The sequence below is a fragment of the Solea solea genome, chromosome 17 (genome assembly GCF_958295425.1).
Source record: "Solea solea chromosome 17, fSolSol10.1, whole genome shotgun sequence".
Classification (NCBI taxonomy): Eukaryota; Metazoa; Chordata; class Actinopteri; order Pleuronectiformes; family Soleidae; genus Solea; species Solea solea.
The window spans coordinates 5,494,089-5,508,263 of record NC_081150.1 but is presented as its reverse complement, the minus strand read 5'-3'; the positions used below and the strand labels follow the sequence as shown (position 1 = coordinate 5,508,263).

Sequence of the window (14,175 nt, the reverse complement as noted above, 5' to 3'; positions counted from 1 at the left end):
GCAGAGATCAAATAAAAATATGAACTTATCCTTTTTTAATAGTCTGTCCTTTGTACCCCCGTCTTTGGGGTTAGGCGAAGCTAACATGCAGGGGAGATTGAGTTAACAGACCAACTTTTTTTTATTTCACCTGCCACACATTTCTCTGTGCGATAAACAATTTTATTACTTTAAATTTCGCCTCCAAATGTGGTTGCAACCTTATTGTCTGACTCCCTGTGTGAGTTGCACCACTGGCCTGTGTAGTCATGCTGACTTCTGATATTACCATAATTACTGGATATGTACACACACTGATTTTAATTGTGATTCTAATAGTATTGTAACTTATAATAGATCATCTCAGTATGACTAAGCCAAGGTTACTGCAAACCATGTAATTGTGTTACTAGAACATTTAATTTAAATTATATATCATTATTAGTATTTAGTCTCCAAATCCATTTCTTTGCAATTATTGTTATTTTTTTTTTACTGTTTAACAGGATTCCCATTACTTATGGAGTACTCGTCTAGTTTTGACTACATGTTGAGGAGGCATACTGTGTTGATTCTGTCCTGTCAATCACTCCTTGACTATTTAAATGTAAGACGTGTGCTTCAGTTGTTCTAAAAGCAGTGGGTGGACAGCATCAGAATAAACTCAGCTTTCCGTCAGTTTTTTTTTTTCTAAATGTGTTTTTTATGGGTCACTTAAAAGCGTACAGACTCAAAATCATATAAATCAGTTTGCAGTCAAACAAAAAAAAAATACCTTTCTCCTTTCTAATACAATAAAAATCCATTTGACTACAACACAGCGGGTCCCGGCTGAGGCTGACTGATGACAGCCAGACATGACAGGGACTACTTTGCCCCCTAAAAGGATTCTGTGCACAAACACAGGCCTCGAATATTGGCTTCCATTAAATTATGGCTTACTTAAAAAGCAACGCTGTGGTTCTGACCGTGGAGCAGGGAAGTAAACTGAAATGAGCTGTTTATCAGAGGTTTTACAGCCAGTGCCACTGTATTTGATTTGTTTTGAATTTATGCAATTTGAAATATTCAAATTCAGAAAATCTCACACTTTCTTCTAGTACTTTATTATTTCAACGTGTTCCAACACTTTTTTCATCCCACTTCGATCATCAGAGTGGACGTTGCACTTTATTTTACGGTGTCCTTTTCATGTCCTCCCTTCTCGCTTTGAGTTTTCTGAGCTGCCGGTTGACTCTCATCATGTTTTTCTTTGTCTTTTAGCCCGGGACTTGACCCGGCTCACAAATCAATACGCGTCTCTGTCAGTTAGAGGATCCATCTGTGAGCCGGCTATGTTTCTTTGGTTAAATGTGTGTCTGTGGGAGAGGGACACCTTGAGAGACATGAAGAGAGACAGAGCCTGTGCAATTTGAAATTGAGTAGAACAGTAGCGAGTCGAGGTTTCATTATCCTCCAGGCTACTGTACCCACACAGTCGGCAGCTTGTTCAACAACAGCCCTCAAAGCAACACAGACAAATGTGGGATTTTCTTGTTTTGTAAGCGGAGCACTTTCCCTTGTAAAACGAATGGTTCCGTGACCTCACGCTAGTTAGAATTCTGCAACCAGCCAAGCTCATTTGTTGTCAGCATCTTCTGGTGCCGAGAGTAATTACTGTTGAATACAGCAAAAAATTTCCACATTTGCAAAACAAGAATTTTATATTTAAAAAGTAACCGTTACATAACACACTTGTAACAGTTTACAGAAACCAAGCAGTGCCTTCTCTTCTTTCTGTGTCGCTGTACAGCCAGGGGAAGTCACAGCACTGTTGATTGCTCTCTTTTCAAGTCTGTAATTTTGCCTTTTTTTGTCTGAGGCATCAGAAAATTGTCATGGACACTTGCTAAGATTTGGCTCTAGGACTAAAAAAAAAAAAACTGAGAGTCAACATTTTTGATGAAATAAAATGTGTTGATAGCCTCAGATGTTGGAGTAATGGTTCTGCTGTTTCTGTGAGCACGATGTAGCTATTTACAACCAAGCAGAGCAATAATTTCAGTCATTACTGATGTTCTGTCTATCAAAATCATGTAAAAATACTTGTTGTTTCTCCAATAGACATGTACATGAAAAGTGTACGCACTGTAGTCATCTGGTTCTCCCAAGGCCGCCGATGTGGGAGTACAAATGTATTGCCACCAGGGGGCATCTCCACAAACAGAGAGCGTTTCTCTGTGTTCTCCAGTTTCCTCCATAATCCAAAAACATGCAGATTTGGGGATTAGCTAAATTGGACACACTAAATTGGCCATAGGTGTGAATGTAAGAGTGAATGGTTATTTGTCTCTATGTGGCCCTGTGATGGATTGGCAACCTGTCCAGGTTGTATCCCGCCTTGTCAGCTAGGATTGGCACCAGTGACCCTCATGTGGAGGATAAAGCAGCAGTAGAAGATGGATGGATGTTCCTAATTAGAGGAACAGAGATGATAAAGGGTACAACGACTTTGACTTTTTTCTAATTAGAAAAAGTGAGAGTTGAAGAAAGTGACATGCTTTATCTACACAGTTTTACATTATAGTTACATGGGGCAAGGGGCAACACATACAACTGAGAGGGTTAGCTCCCCCTTGTTACAGTGCCCACTTCCTTCTCATTGTCACTGTATCCATCTCTGTATCTGTCGCTGCTTTCGCTTCAATCTCCTGCTCTGGCAAACTTGCCGGTTGACAGTCGCCAGATTTAGAACTGCAATACACTGCCAAATACAGAGAGACTTTCTTGTTGCTGATGGGCTTAATCAGCACTGTGTGAACTCACTTGGCGATGACTTGGATGTAATGGGTGTTATTTATGTGTAAAATACCCACTCTTCAGCTTTAAGTGAAGCAGAATCCAATAGTACTTATAAAGTGTTTTGCATGAGTAAACATTTTCTCCACACCTGGAAATGGTACTTTATTCCAAAAGAGCACATGCAAGAAAGGAATAAGCGAAGGGTGTGTAACATGCGACACTGCATCATTTACAGGTACAACCCCTCTCTTGGGTGCTGCTCACCTACAGCCTTAACATTCCCCCCTGCATGCAGCCAAATGGTGGTGCCTTTCAGAGGCCATGGGGCTATTTTTTTCTTTAAAAGCTGAAGTGTCAAAACAGGTATTTCATGCTTGGATGCCCTTTTAATCTGTTTCGCTCTCTCCCCAAGAGGCTTCAAGTCTGCTGACAGGCTCAGGCTCTCTCCCTCCTTTTCCAACTCAGTGTCCAAACCTGCATGTGCACTTATTGTCTCTTTTTTAGACACAGACATTCCCCTGTTTTTTTGTTTTTTTTTGTTTGGTTTTGCTTGTTTTTTTTTTTTTATTGGCTCAGCATACACTCGCATATTCCACGCTGGTTCTACATTTCCAAAATGAGATTTCACAATTATAAAGACGCCAGCCTACGTCTATAGTGGGGGAGTTAAAAGGCAGATGAGGAAGCTGTATGATGATTTAATTTTCTGCACACTGAGCAGCATGCGCGCACTTCAGCAGCCTGAGATCCCAGACACCCGACTGTCCGTCAGCGGATGATGAATACAGCTGCAACTGGGCATGTGGGACATACGTGTGTGTGTTGATAAACTGTGGAGGGGAAGGCATGCATGCAGGTTTCATCTTTAAATCGCTCTGTGTGTTTTCATATCACACGTTGGCTTTTATCTTATCAGGAGCTTTGGTGAGCATGAAAGAAAGCTGTCAGAAAGCGTATGTCGTCTTTATGCCGTCATGACGGGATCTGTTGTTTTTGCACACGTTTGAATCATCAAAAAATATTTCAAGACTTGTGTCTTTCTTTTTTTTTTTTTCTTTCTTGCAGAGTCTTCGATCCTGTCCTTTGACGGCAGCATGTACATGAAGGTCGTGATGCCAAATGTCGTGCACAGCGAGGCCGAGGACGTCTCTCTCCGATTCATGTCCCAGCGGGCGTTTGGTCTGCTCATGGCCGCTACGTCCCGCGAGTCGGCAGACACGTTGCGGCTCGAGCTGGACAGCGGGAGGGTCAAACTGACTGTCAACCTAGGTATCGTATAAACCGCCCCCGTTGGCTCGCCTCCACTCGTCTTCAAGAGGAGGCCATATTTTCTTAAATGTTTTTTTTGTTTGTTTTTTTTCTTCATGGTCCAGATTTGAAATCAGACCTAACACATACTAAAACCATTTTCTAGTTTGTCGTCGTAGTTGCATGCACTGTTTTTGCCTGAACTTTCTGCCTTGATGCTGAGTCTTTGTAGATTTTTTTATATCCATCAATCTAACACTTAACAAAGTTGTCCATGCGCTGCGGCACATCTTCTGAAAACATGAAAGGTCATTTTTAGTCATGCTCTTTTGTGCAAATAGATTTTTTTAAAAAGCACAGCATTCTTTTTTTATTGTTATAAAGTTCCTCCAATAGATGGCACTGTCCTTGGACATGCATCGATTCAGTTAGCAACATGTCAGATTTTATTCAGCCATCTATTCAGAACTGCAAGTAAGCATTTGTACATTTTAGCGCCGCTCTGATTGTGTGCATTCTTGCCATTACGAGTCTGTTCTTGTGGAACTTTTATTTATTGTTTTTCTCATGATAGCAGATATTTTCTGGCCATCAGTGACCCTTGGTCTAGCTGGCATCTCCCATGCCTTCAAAGATGGCACTCACCCCTTCAAAGGCCCCCGAGCCTGCGGCCCATCTGGCAAACAGCCCGATGCCACAGCACACAGCACGCCTGCAGATGGTGGCATGGGAGGTCATGTTTAAGCAGAGTGCAGGCCTTTATACCAATATACAGTTTTTGGAATATGGTCCATGCATAGTCCATGTTTCTTTCTCTTTTTTTTTTTTTCTACAAACTTTTCTCCCTAAAACTCCAGAAACAAATTATGATCTAAGCTGTTCAATTTTTGGACACGTGTCTTCCACATCCCCCACAGGATCCTCTCTGATTGCAGGCATCTGTAAGGTGTTGGTGCTGTGTGGCTCGAGGCAGTTTGCTCCCACTTTTCTGTTGCGGTTGACGGCACATGAGCAGCCTGGTCACATGGATTTCAACCCGCACCTGCCAAACACAGATTCAGCGCTCTCCGGTGGACGGAGATTTCAATCCGAGCCACAGTATTTAATAATAGAATTACAAATGCTCCATATTACATTGGAACAGTGGGAAAGTGGTACAATCATTTGGCTCCAGTTGCTGGGTTATAAAATCGATGTGGCCATTGAAGTGCAAGCGACCATTTTGAACAATTTGTAGCCAAATTCCATAATGACTTATTGGATATACATACCTTTTAATAAAAATGCATACATTGTGGTCATATTTAACCTGACATTATCATTATAATGAATATTATTAGCGTTTGGATTTTCAGTATCAGTACATTCATATTGAATCAGTGGCCAACTAGGCTAAAATGGCCGCTGGCATCATGTGACCGTCCCCGGAAGGTGGTTTTTCTTGCTCTTGGATGTCTGCAGCTATAACCTTGAAGGATGCGATTTCATCTGTCACTTATTCTCCCCTCCCCATCTAGACTGTGTCAGGATAAACTGTAACACCAGTAAGTCAACATTCTTCTTCTGCAGCCTTCTTCCTTCAGTCAATGTTTGATTGTAGCCTGTGTGCTAGATGTAAGGGCAGGGATGTGTGAATGCAGGAGACTGATAAGAGGATTTCTCTGATAAGAGGCTAAGAAAGTAATAGCCAGAGATCAAAGCTATGCAAATTTTACCCCCATGTACTCTATGGATTCTAAATGGCCCATTTTTTTTTTCAAATTAATTCAGGCTACTAGTTCTTAATCTCTCCCCAAGTGCCTATAGCTACTCTATGGGCTGTATTGTTTTCCCCCAATTATAGGGTATTATATATCGCCGTGTGTCTCATTTGCAGTGTTTTCTTGAGATAAACAGGTGGTGTTAGCAAACATGCTTTTACTCATGTAAAAGGACTCGGGATGCAGGAGGTCAGACAGAGAGGACGAAGACTTTAGGTCACCGTACCTTATTTTTGTCACTAAAATATTTCAATTAAGGCTGAAATAATTTCACGGTCACTGAAAACTAGTCAATAAAATGTCATTCCTCAGGAAATTTCTCACAAACGTGACTCAGCTGTCACGTCCAAAGCATCAGAAGATGTGAAATGTCGCTGACATTATGTCCTTCTACACACACACACACACACACACTTCACTTCCTACAGGGCTGGGTCAACGTGAACATCATACATTTAATTATATCCTTATTGTGGTCTGAAAGTCAATAAGAGAGAAAACAATACTGTTTCTCTGAATTTAAAACCTCCGTTCAATATTATTCATCAGATTTCTATGAATTTGCTGCACTGGCCTTTTGGGAACAGTGTGGCTGGATTGCCCTCTAGTGGTTAGTTTTATGAATTACATGTTTTATTGACTGGACATGCAGTTGCAGTAAAACCATATTTCGTGGTTGTCCATCTATGCAAAGTGAAATTAAAGGTCTGATTGTAAAGGACAACTTGAGAAGGAATAATGAAAAAGGGATAAAAAGGCAGGAAAGACAGGAGGAAGAGAAATAGAAGAGGACTCCAGTGAGGCAGTAATGCCCCCTTATGGATGTCATCTGCCATAAAACACCAAAAACACACAAACAACCAAACATCTTGGGAGGGATGAATCAAAATGATCACCCAGTGGGGAATGAGTGAGATAGAAAGAGACAGTTATATTAAGTTTTAACCATAAACTCTGCCATCGACGTTTGAGTCTTTATCTGAGTAACAGCATGTGATTGTCCTATAGCTCACCATCAGTCGAGATTAGTCTTCTGACTCCTCTGTTGTCCAATCCGAACCACAATTTTGTTTTGTTACTTTCTGCAGAATATAAATTTCATAATTTAGTTTTGGGTTTGTGCTTGTATTGTGTTTGTGCTTCTCCTTACTTCTCCTGACTAACTTGCCTTCCTCTTCAGGCAAAGGCCCTGAGGTTCTTTATGCCGGACAAAAGCTCAACGACAATGAGTGGCACTCGGTGCGAGTGCTTCGTCGCGGTAAAACCTTCAAGCTCACAGTGGACGATGACATGGCGGAAGGTATTTCACTTGTTCGCCGTACCGGTGACATGCATGGTCGTTTGTTTCTTGCTTTTCATTGACTATTTTCTCCCTCAACAGTGATGGTGATTGTGTATGCCATATCAGGATTCAGCCAAATAAGATTTTAAAGCTGATAAACTGAATAAAAAGCTGCATTTTAAAAGGATACTTACATGGAATATGTGCCATTAAAACTGCATGATGTGTTCCATACTTAAAAAAATACTGATTTATTTCTAACATATACAGTATATATTGTACAATATTGGAAAATGACAGCACTAATTGTCTTGTGTCTACTGTAAGTCACGGTTTTTGCTTAAAGATGACACAATGGCGAATGATAGGTTAAGGTTAAGGTTTGGTTGCATGTGCTTCTTCCTCCTCAAACCCCTTCATCCCTTGTCTCTCCTCCTCTCTCCCTCCTCCTCCATCTTAGGCGAGATGCCAGGTGACCACACCCGGCTGGAGTTCAACAACGTGGAGACGGGCATCTTGACCGAGAGGCGATTTGTTTCTTCTACTCCCTCGCCCTTCATTGGGCATCTTCAGGTACGAGGTGCAATGCATTCATGGGGTAACAGATGAGTCATCCCCAGATGTAGAGCAACACTTTTATATTTATGAGAATGCATCTTATTTACAGTTGGGAAAATCACATCAAATAATCAAATGAAAGCTGTAATGTGCAACTTTTTACCAAGACAAATTTGGTCACATTGAAACCGCTGTCAAACGAGTTGACGCAATGCTTATTACGCTCTGTGTGTTTCTCAGTGTTGTGCTGTTGAGATCTCGTGTTGCCTGGCAACATTCCCTCTCCGCACATAGAAAGTGATTTGCTTTATGTCAAGATTGATGGAGGCAACATAGTAAAGCAAGACAGCTGCAAACAAGTTGGAGTGTGAATTAAAAAAAACAACAACCAGCGCTCACAAAAGAACTGAAATCTGCTCCAATGTGACGGAATGAACCTTTTTTGCCCACACCCACCCCTGCACTATCACTTCATACATACAAACGATCCCTCAGTCGGGTCTGATAGTGCTGCAACACAGTATACAGTCATATTACATCATGTCTGTTCATGGAGACCAAACAGAGGCAGAATTATTAACAACAGAAATCACCAAAAGTTATGCACTGCAGCTTTAAGAGTTCAATGAAGCATCATTAATGTGATCACTAGCACCTGTGTTTCCCCTGCTTTCCTTTGCAAAAGGCTCATTCCCTGCAGTCACTATGATTCCGTCTTTTGCACAATTCCTGAACACCGCCTGTCACTGACTCTTCCTCACAGAGCCTGAAGTTTAACGGCATGCAGTACATCGACATGTGCAAGAACGGGGACATCGACTTCTGCGAGCTCAACGCCCGCTTTGGCACGCGCTTCATCATCGCCGACCCGGTTACTTTCAAGACAAAGGGCAGTTACCTGGGCCTGGCTACTCTGCAGGCGTATACCACAATGCACCTCTTCTTTCAGTTCAAAACCACGTCGTCGGACGGATTCATCATCTTCAACAGCGGAGACGGGAACGACTTCATTGCCGTCGAATTGGTCAAAGGGTGAGTGAGTGAGACAGTTTAGTGGTGTTTTTATGTCATGGTTGTGTTCCAGAGGCTGGTAACATATTTAAAATGGCAGTGCTGACATTTGGTTTCCTCAGCTAGGATACATTTAACAATACTGAGCAACTATCGATCCAAAATCTCTAAAAGTATATGTGTGTTGCAGGGACAATTGTTTTCTTTATTAGTTTAACTCACTGAAACTCTGATCTGTTCATCTCCCACTACTTCCCTTACAGGTTCATCCACTATGTCTTTGACCTGGGTAATGGCCCAAGTCTGCTGAAGGGGAACAGTGACAACTCACTGAATGATAACCAGTGGCACAATGTGGTCATCACTCGCGACATTTCCAACACACACACCCTCAAAGTGGACTCCAAGTCAGTTACGCAGAATGTCAATGGTGCCAAGAACCTTGACCTTAAAGGTACCACTATTGTTGTTTGGGGGGGATTTAAAAGTACCAGTAACCCACTTTTCTATAGACTATTTTGGCCCAATTTAAAATATATAACTAAATTTATAAATGGCAATTACCATTTCTGATTCTGATACAATGACATTGTTTCAATAAAAGTATCTCATTTGGTGAGACAAACAATCTCAGTTTGTCATTCTATTACATTACATTAAAGTTACTTCAATCTTGAATAAAGTGTCATATTAAATTGAGGTTTATGTCAAAATTAAAAGAATCTTTTGGATGCATTTGTTAATTTGAGATCAGATTTTAAAGTTTAATGCAAATGGCTCACTAGGGGAAATTCAGCCTCATATTGTCTAACTTCTAAATCTTTAAATTCATTTTTCATACTCATTTGCTTCTCCCACTCTCTCTCTCCCCTTCTCCCTTCAGGTGACCTGTTCATCGGAGGTCTCGGACCCAACATGTACCAGAACCTCCCAAAGCTGGTGGTTTCTCGAGAGGGCTTCCAGGGCTGTTTGGCGTCGGTTGACCTTAACGGCCGCCTGCCAGACCTCATCAATGACGCTCTTTTCCGTAGCGGGCAGATCGAGCGTGGCTGTGAAGGTACAGATGGCCTGTGGCATGCAAGAGTCACGACCTGCCTTGTGAGATTTATTAGTCTAATTAGAAGGTTCCTCAGTAGGCCTTAAAGCATTTGTTAATCCTCATCCTTTTTCTTAACCAGACATTAGAGGTTTAAATTTGTCATTTGGTTTCTCTAATAATAATATTATATTTATATAATAATATAGTTTTGAAAGTTAACTAGAAGTAAGAAGGTTTTTTTAATTGCGTTAACATTAAACATAACAAATCTATATTGACCAATTTAATACATGATGGATCATCATTGTACTAAATTATATATGTAGGTTGCAGGCCCTCCTGTAGAGGGCAGCAGAAGATTAAGAGAAGTCCGGACACACTATGAAGAAAACACTGTACAACAAATCAACAGCACATACTGCACTTGTCTGACAATGCCGGTCCCTCACTAACCTTTACTCCTTTCCACTCTGCTGTGTTCTGTTCTGTTCATTTTCTTTCCGCGCTAACAAAGTTGGTTTCACCAAAGCCGACCTGCAAGGTAGAGGGTTAAACTCCGCCTCTCGGAGGCCTGCTTGCCTGAAAGTCTGCCGTGTGCAATGCATTGTGGGTGTCACCATGGCAATCCTGTCCCTCAGGTTACACGGAGGTGACTTGCTCTTTGAGAATAAAAAAAGAAAAACATGTATGAGGAGAAAAAGAGAGACAGAGAAGAAGAGGGAGACTGGTGGAAGGCAAAAAAAGTGATGAGGCGAGCGCAGGGGAATAAAAGGTGTAAGATTATTACAAGTTTACACACACACACACACACACACACACACGTGATGGACAGATATACAAAGGGAATGTGTTTCCATCCTTTCCTTGTTAATTAGTTAGCCAGGTGATCAGAAGAGAACTGATGGAAGTCAGGAAAAAAAAAAGGCAATCGCACATGTACTGCATGTCATATAAAGCAGCAGATTAAAGCAGAGTTCTGTACTCGGCTGTTACTGCACATCCAAACACTTTCAGCGTACTACTGATGTATCAGATCTCTGTCTCTCCTTTTTTTTTTATTTGATTAAAACAAAATCATTTTTTTTCTATCAGAGAGCGAGCGCCTTCCTTCCTTCCTGCCGCAACCCTGAAACGCAGGCTCAGATTTCTCCTTCTCAGCTCTGTCTCTCTATTTCTTGCACTGAAAAAAACGTGCACCACCGTCCGCATGGACACATGAGAATCACACGGACAATAACGGGTGCCTGGTTGATCACCGTCACTGTACATTACACAGTAAATGCACTTTCAGCTGGCAAACTTCAAGTGTCTCCTCCTCGTCACATTTGTCTTGCACAAGACAATTGCACTTAATTGTTGTTTACTTGCATTTGTCTGCCATGTATTTGGACTTTTACTTTAATTTGACTTTATTTACTTTTGTGATTATCAAAGGGGGGGGTCTCTGTCAAGGATTCTTTTCCCTCGTCTGTCTAGACTCCGGCAGGGGATTGTTTATCGTGTTATCTATGCTGTGCATTTGTCCTTATCTGCATTCCCTCCCGGTAAAGGTATTCAAAACTGAGAGCTATGTGTGGTGTGGAGGAATAGCAAACACACATCTTGTTTGACTTTGAATACCCTCCTACCCACGAGGATATGCACTCCATGTTCTCAAGTACTCTTTGCATTTCTCTTTTCCTCTGCTCTTCATGAGTTCTGTTTGTCTAGTGTCAGTTGTTCATGGTCTCCACAGTGAAGTAGATGTTGAGGAAAGTAACTTACCGCTGAGAGTCTCTATGACATTGAATTTAATCAGGTTCTTTTTTTTTTTTGGTTTTGTTTTTTCTCCGTGAGTCATTCGTTAAAAGGTTGTCTGTCATGTCTTGTCCTGCCTGTTCATTGAGGGAATGCGGTGTTCTAAGTTTTACTTGGCTAAAACTTTATTATCGAAACATGTTGGAATGATGAGAGTTGCATGCCGAGTCCATTTCCACACACTCTCCACAAAGAATGGAGGTTGACGGTGCCATCACATCAGCCAGGCTACTGTCAGTCAGTTCATCTGCAAGTACAGTAGCACGGTTTAGATGCAGATCACACGCAAACTGACATCCTCCGCCGCGATCAATTACAGTCTAATGCTTCCACTGCTGGAGACAGATTGATCTTTTTTTTAAGGTGTTGTACTCTAGTTCAGGCTTCCTGTGGTGGCACAGTTTGCTCCTTGTTCTTTCTTCTAGGCACACATGCGGTTTATTAGTCTCTCCGAGAGTGCATTTCGTCTGCATGGGTCCTGTATTGTTTCGGCTCAGCATTGGCTCTGATTGTTGCCTGACTGTGCATCTGTGGTATCTCATATCCTTCCTTTCTTCCTCTCTCTCTTTCTTTCTTTCTTTCTTTCTTTGTCCTTCTTCTAGGCCCAAGTACAACTTGCCAGGACGACTCGTGCGCCAACAATGGCGTGTGTATCCAGCAGTGGGAGAACTTCACTTGCGACTGCTCTATGACGTCTTACACGGGGACTCACTGCAACGACCGTGAGTACTGCAGAGTTATCTATCCTTGTTTTTTACCTGCGTTTGACTCTTTGCATTCTAAAGGAGAATATTGCACACGATGCATGTTTTGTTTCTGACATGTTGAAGAGTTGGGAAAACAGTTTCTGTTCGAAGGACAAAACAAAAGTCAAGTTTGCATTATGTAGGATCCTTAGTTTTTGCAGCTTGGCCAATCTCCACACCGTAACATTCATGGAAGAGTATGTATGTATGATAAATACACATTATTTTGCGTGTATGCAGTGGCTTTATAGTCAGTAAAAATGACACATGCCCACATGTCCCATATCCTTGACTCAAGGACTCCAGGCCTGTTTGGCTCATGTAAATGCTTTGTCAGATTTGCTGCATGAAAGTGGTGTTGAAAGCTTCATGTGATCTTTTTTTAAATGAATCAACTGAGAGACGGCGTCAATTTTTGAGGGTGTTTTTTTTTTTTTCCTGTCTTTGCTGCAATGCAGACAATATGTTGTAACAGGTTTGCTGGTTGTTCCATGCTTTTTGCATTCTGAGCCCAGCAGTGAACGGGCTGCGACGGACGCGTAAACTATATCCAGTTCCGCCTCAGTCGCCATTTTTCATAAATGCCCTTCAAATGGCTATTGTGGAAGTTGAAGTGTGATTTTTTTTTGCACGTGTGTGTCTGTGTAGGGATCTGTTATCCCCATGACGACAGGGGACTTCCCCTCAGTAATCACGGTCGGCGGTCTTTCATTTAGCGGTTAATAGAGGGGGCATACTGCTGCTGGGTCAGACTAATGAGGTGGTGGAAGCTGTTGGCAGAGCCGCTCTCCGTGAGCGCTTGCATCCCCTAATCACTCAGACCTTTTACGGCATTAAACCCCACCACTATATATCATATGACTTCATATCTCTCAAATCACAGTTTTGTTTTTTCTCTTATTTCTCTCTCTCACGCTTATCTTTCTTTTTACTCTGCAAGAGATCAACTGACAACATTTTTCATGCCGGGTGAATAATCGACTGCGGTTCTCACTTGATGATTGGAGCTGTGTGTTTGTGTGTCTATTAGAAATTCACCTCCCGGTGCTGCACAGAATGAATTAAAAAAAAAAGAAAAGGGTTCATTGATTTTGTATCAACACAGACACATTTTTCCTTTCAAAACAAGAGCTTAGATGGTAACGTGTTTCATATTTGTATGAAGGTTTAGCTCTTACTTGTTGTGTTGCTGGTTCTGCAAATAAATCTTGACTAATATTGACTGGGCTGTCTCAGCATATAATAACATTCTTAGTTTTGCCTTTTATTAGGAATACTGTAATTGATTGTCTTTTCTTTCGTCTTTATTTAAAGCTACGTCTATTTCCTGTGCTAGAAGCAGGAGTTTACCTTTCAGAAAGTCTACCTCACTAGAAATGTACTTCTCCTGGATTGACCCAATCTTCTGATGTTGACTCTGATGGCAGTCTGTGCCCCTGTGGGCTTTCATGAGCTTTGCAGTGCACTCATTACACCAGCAGGGGTCAGTAAATCCACGAGCTGGACTGCACACTGTCCCTGTGCAGGTAGAAAAGGCAATGAGATGCAATCCTCCTGAGCATAAAATCAGCTTTCCTGTTATTTTCCTCCACCACTTTGCTTTGACCCCCCCCCCCCCCAACATACACCCAACCAGTGTCTATAGTTATGCATCATGGAGGGAATATTGTGCAAATCCAGTATACTGCAGTATACTGTAACAATTGTATTGTTCAATACCAGTAGCTTGATATAATTATGAAGTCAGTGATTTGCCTTGTTCTTGTATGCAGACTCTGTGTCTGCCTTTTATCCAATGCACAGCTCTGAGATAGAGAAATATTCTAATTAACAATGTTGGAGTGGAGCTTCTCCCTCTTCTTCTTCCCTTCACCCCGGCCCCCCCTTCTCCATGCGATAGCTGGCAGCAAATATCAGTAATTGTCTTCTCCTCTGTCTCCTTCTCTATACCCGCTGTCCAAGTAAAGAAACTTG

The 14,175-nt window shown here is 41.7% G+C and overlaps 1 protein-coding gene across 8 annotated transcripts in view; it reads left to right on the top strand.

Annotated features, from left to right (window-relative positions):
- Positions 1-14,175, top strand: part of LOC131443170 (neurexin-3b) — a 267,752-nt gene that overhangs the window by 91,910 nt on the left and 161,667 nt on the right. For 4 of the 8 annotated variants that reach the window (XR_009233577.1, XM_058612575.1, XM_058612577.1 and 1 more), the window contains 9 exons: positions 3,826-4,029; positions 5,526-5,552; positions 6,949-7,068; positions 7,511-7,623; positions 8,372-8,640; positions 8,883-9,073; positions 9,503-9,676; positions 10,173-10,199; positions 12,058-12,177. Coding sequence is in view for 7 of the 8 variants with exons in the window: in XM_058612575.1 (XP_058468558.1) it covers positions 3,826-4,029; positions 5,526-5,552; positions 6,949-7,068; positions 7,511-7,623; positions 8,372-8,640; positions 8,883-9,073; positions 9,503-9,676; positions 10,173-10,199; positions 12,058-12,177 (1,245 nt within the window). In the remaining variant the exon portion in view is untranslated. The remainder of the gene's footprint in view (positions 1-3,825; positions 4,030-5,525; positions 5,553-6,948; positions 7,069-7,510; positions 7,624-8,371; positions 8,641-8,882; positions 9,074-9,502; positions 9,677-10,172; positions 10,200-12,057; positions 12,178-14,175) is intronic. The other 4 variants (XM_058612579.1, XM_058612578.1, XM_058612576.1 and 1 more) reach the window with 2 other exon arrangements.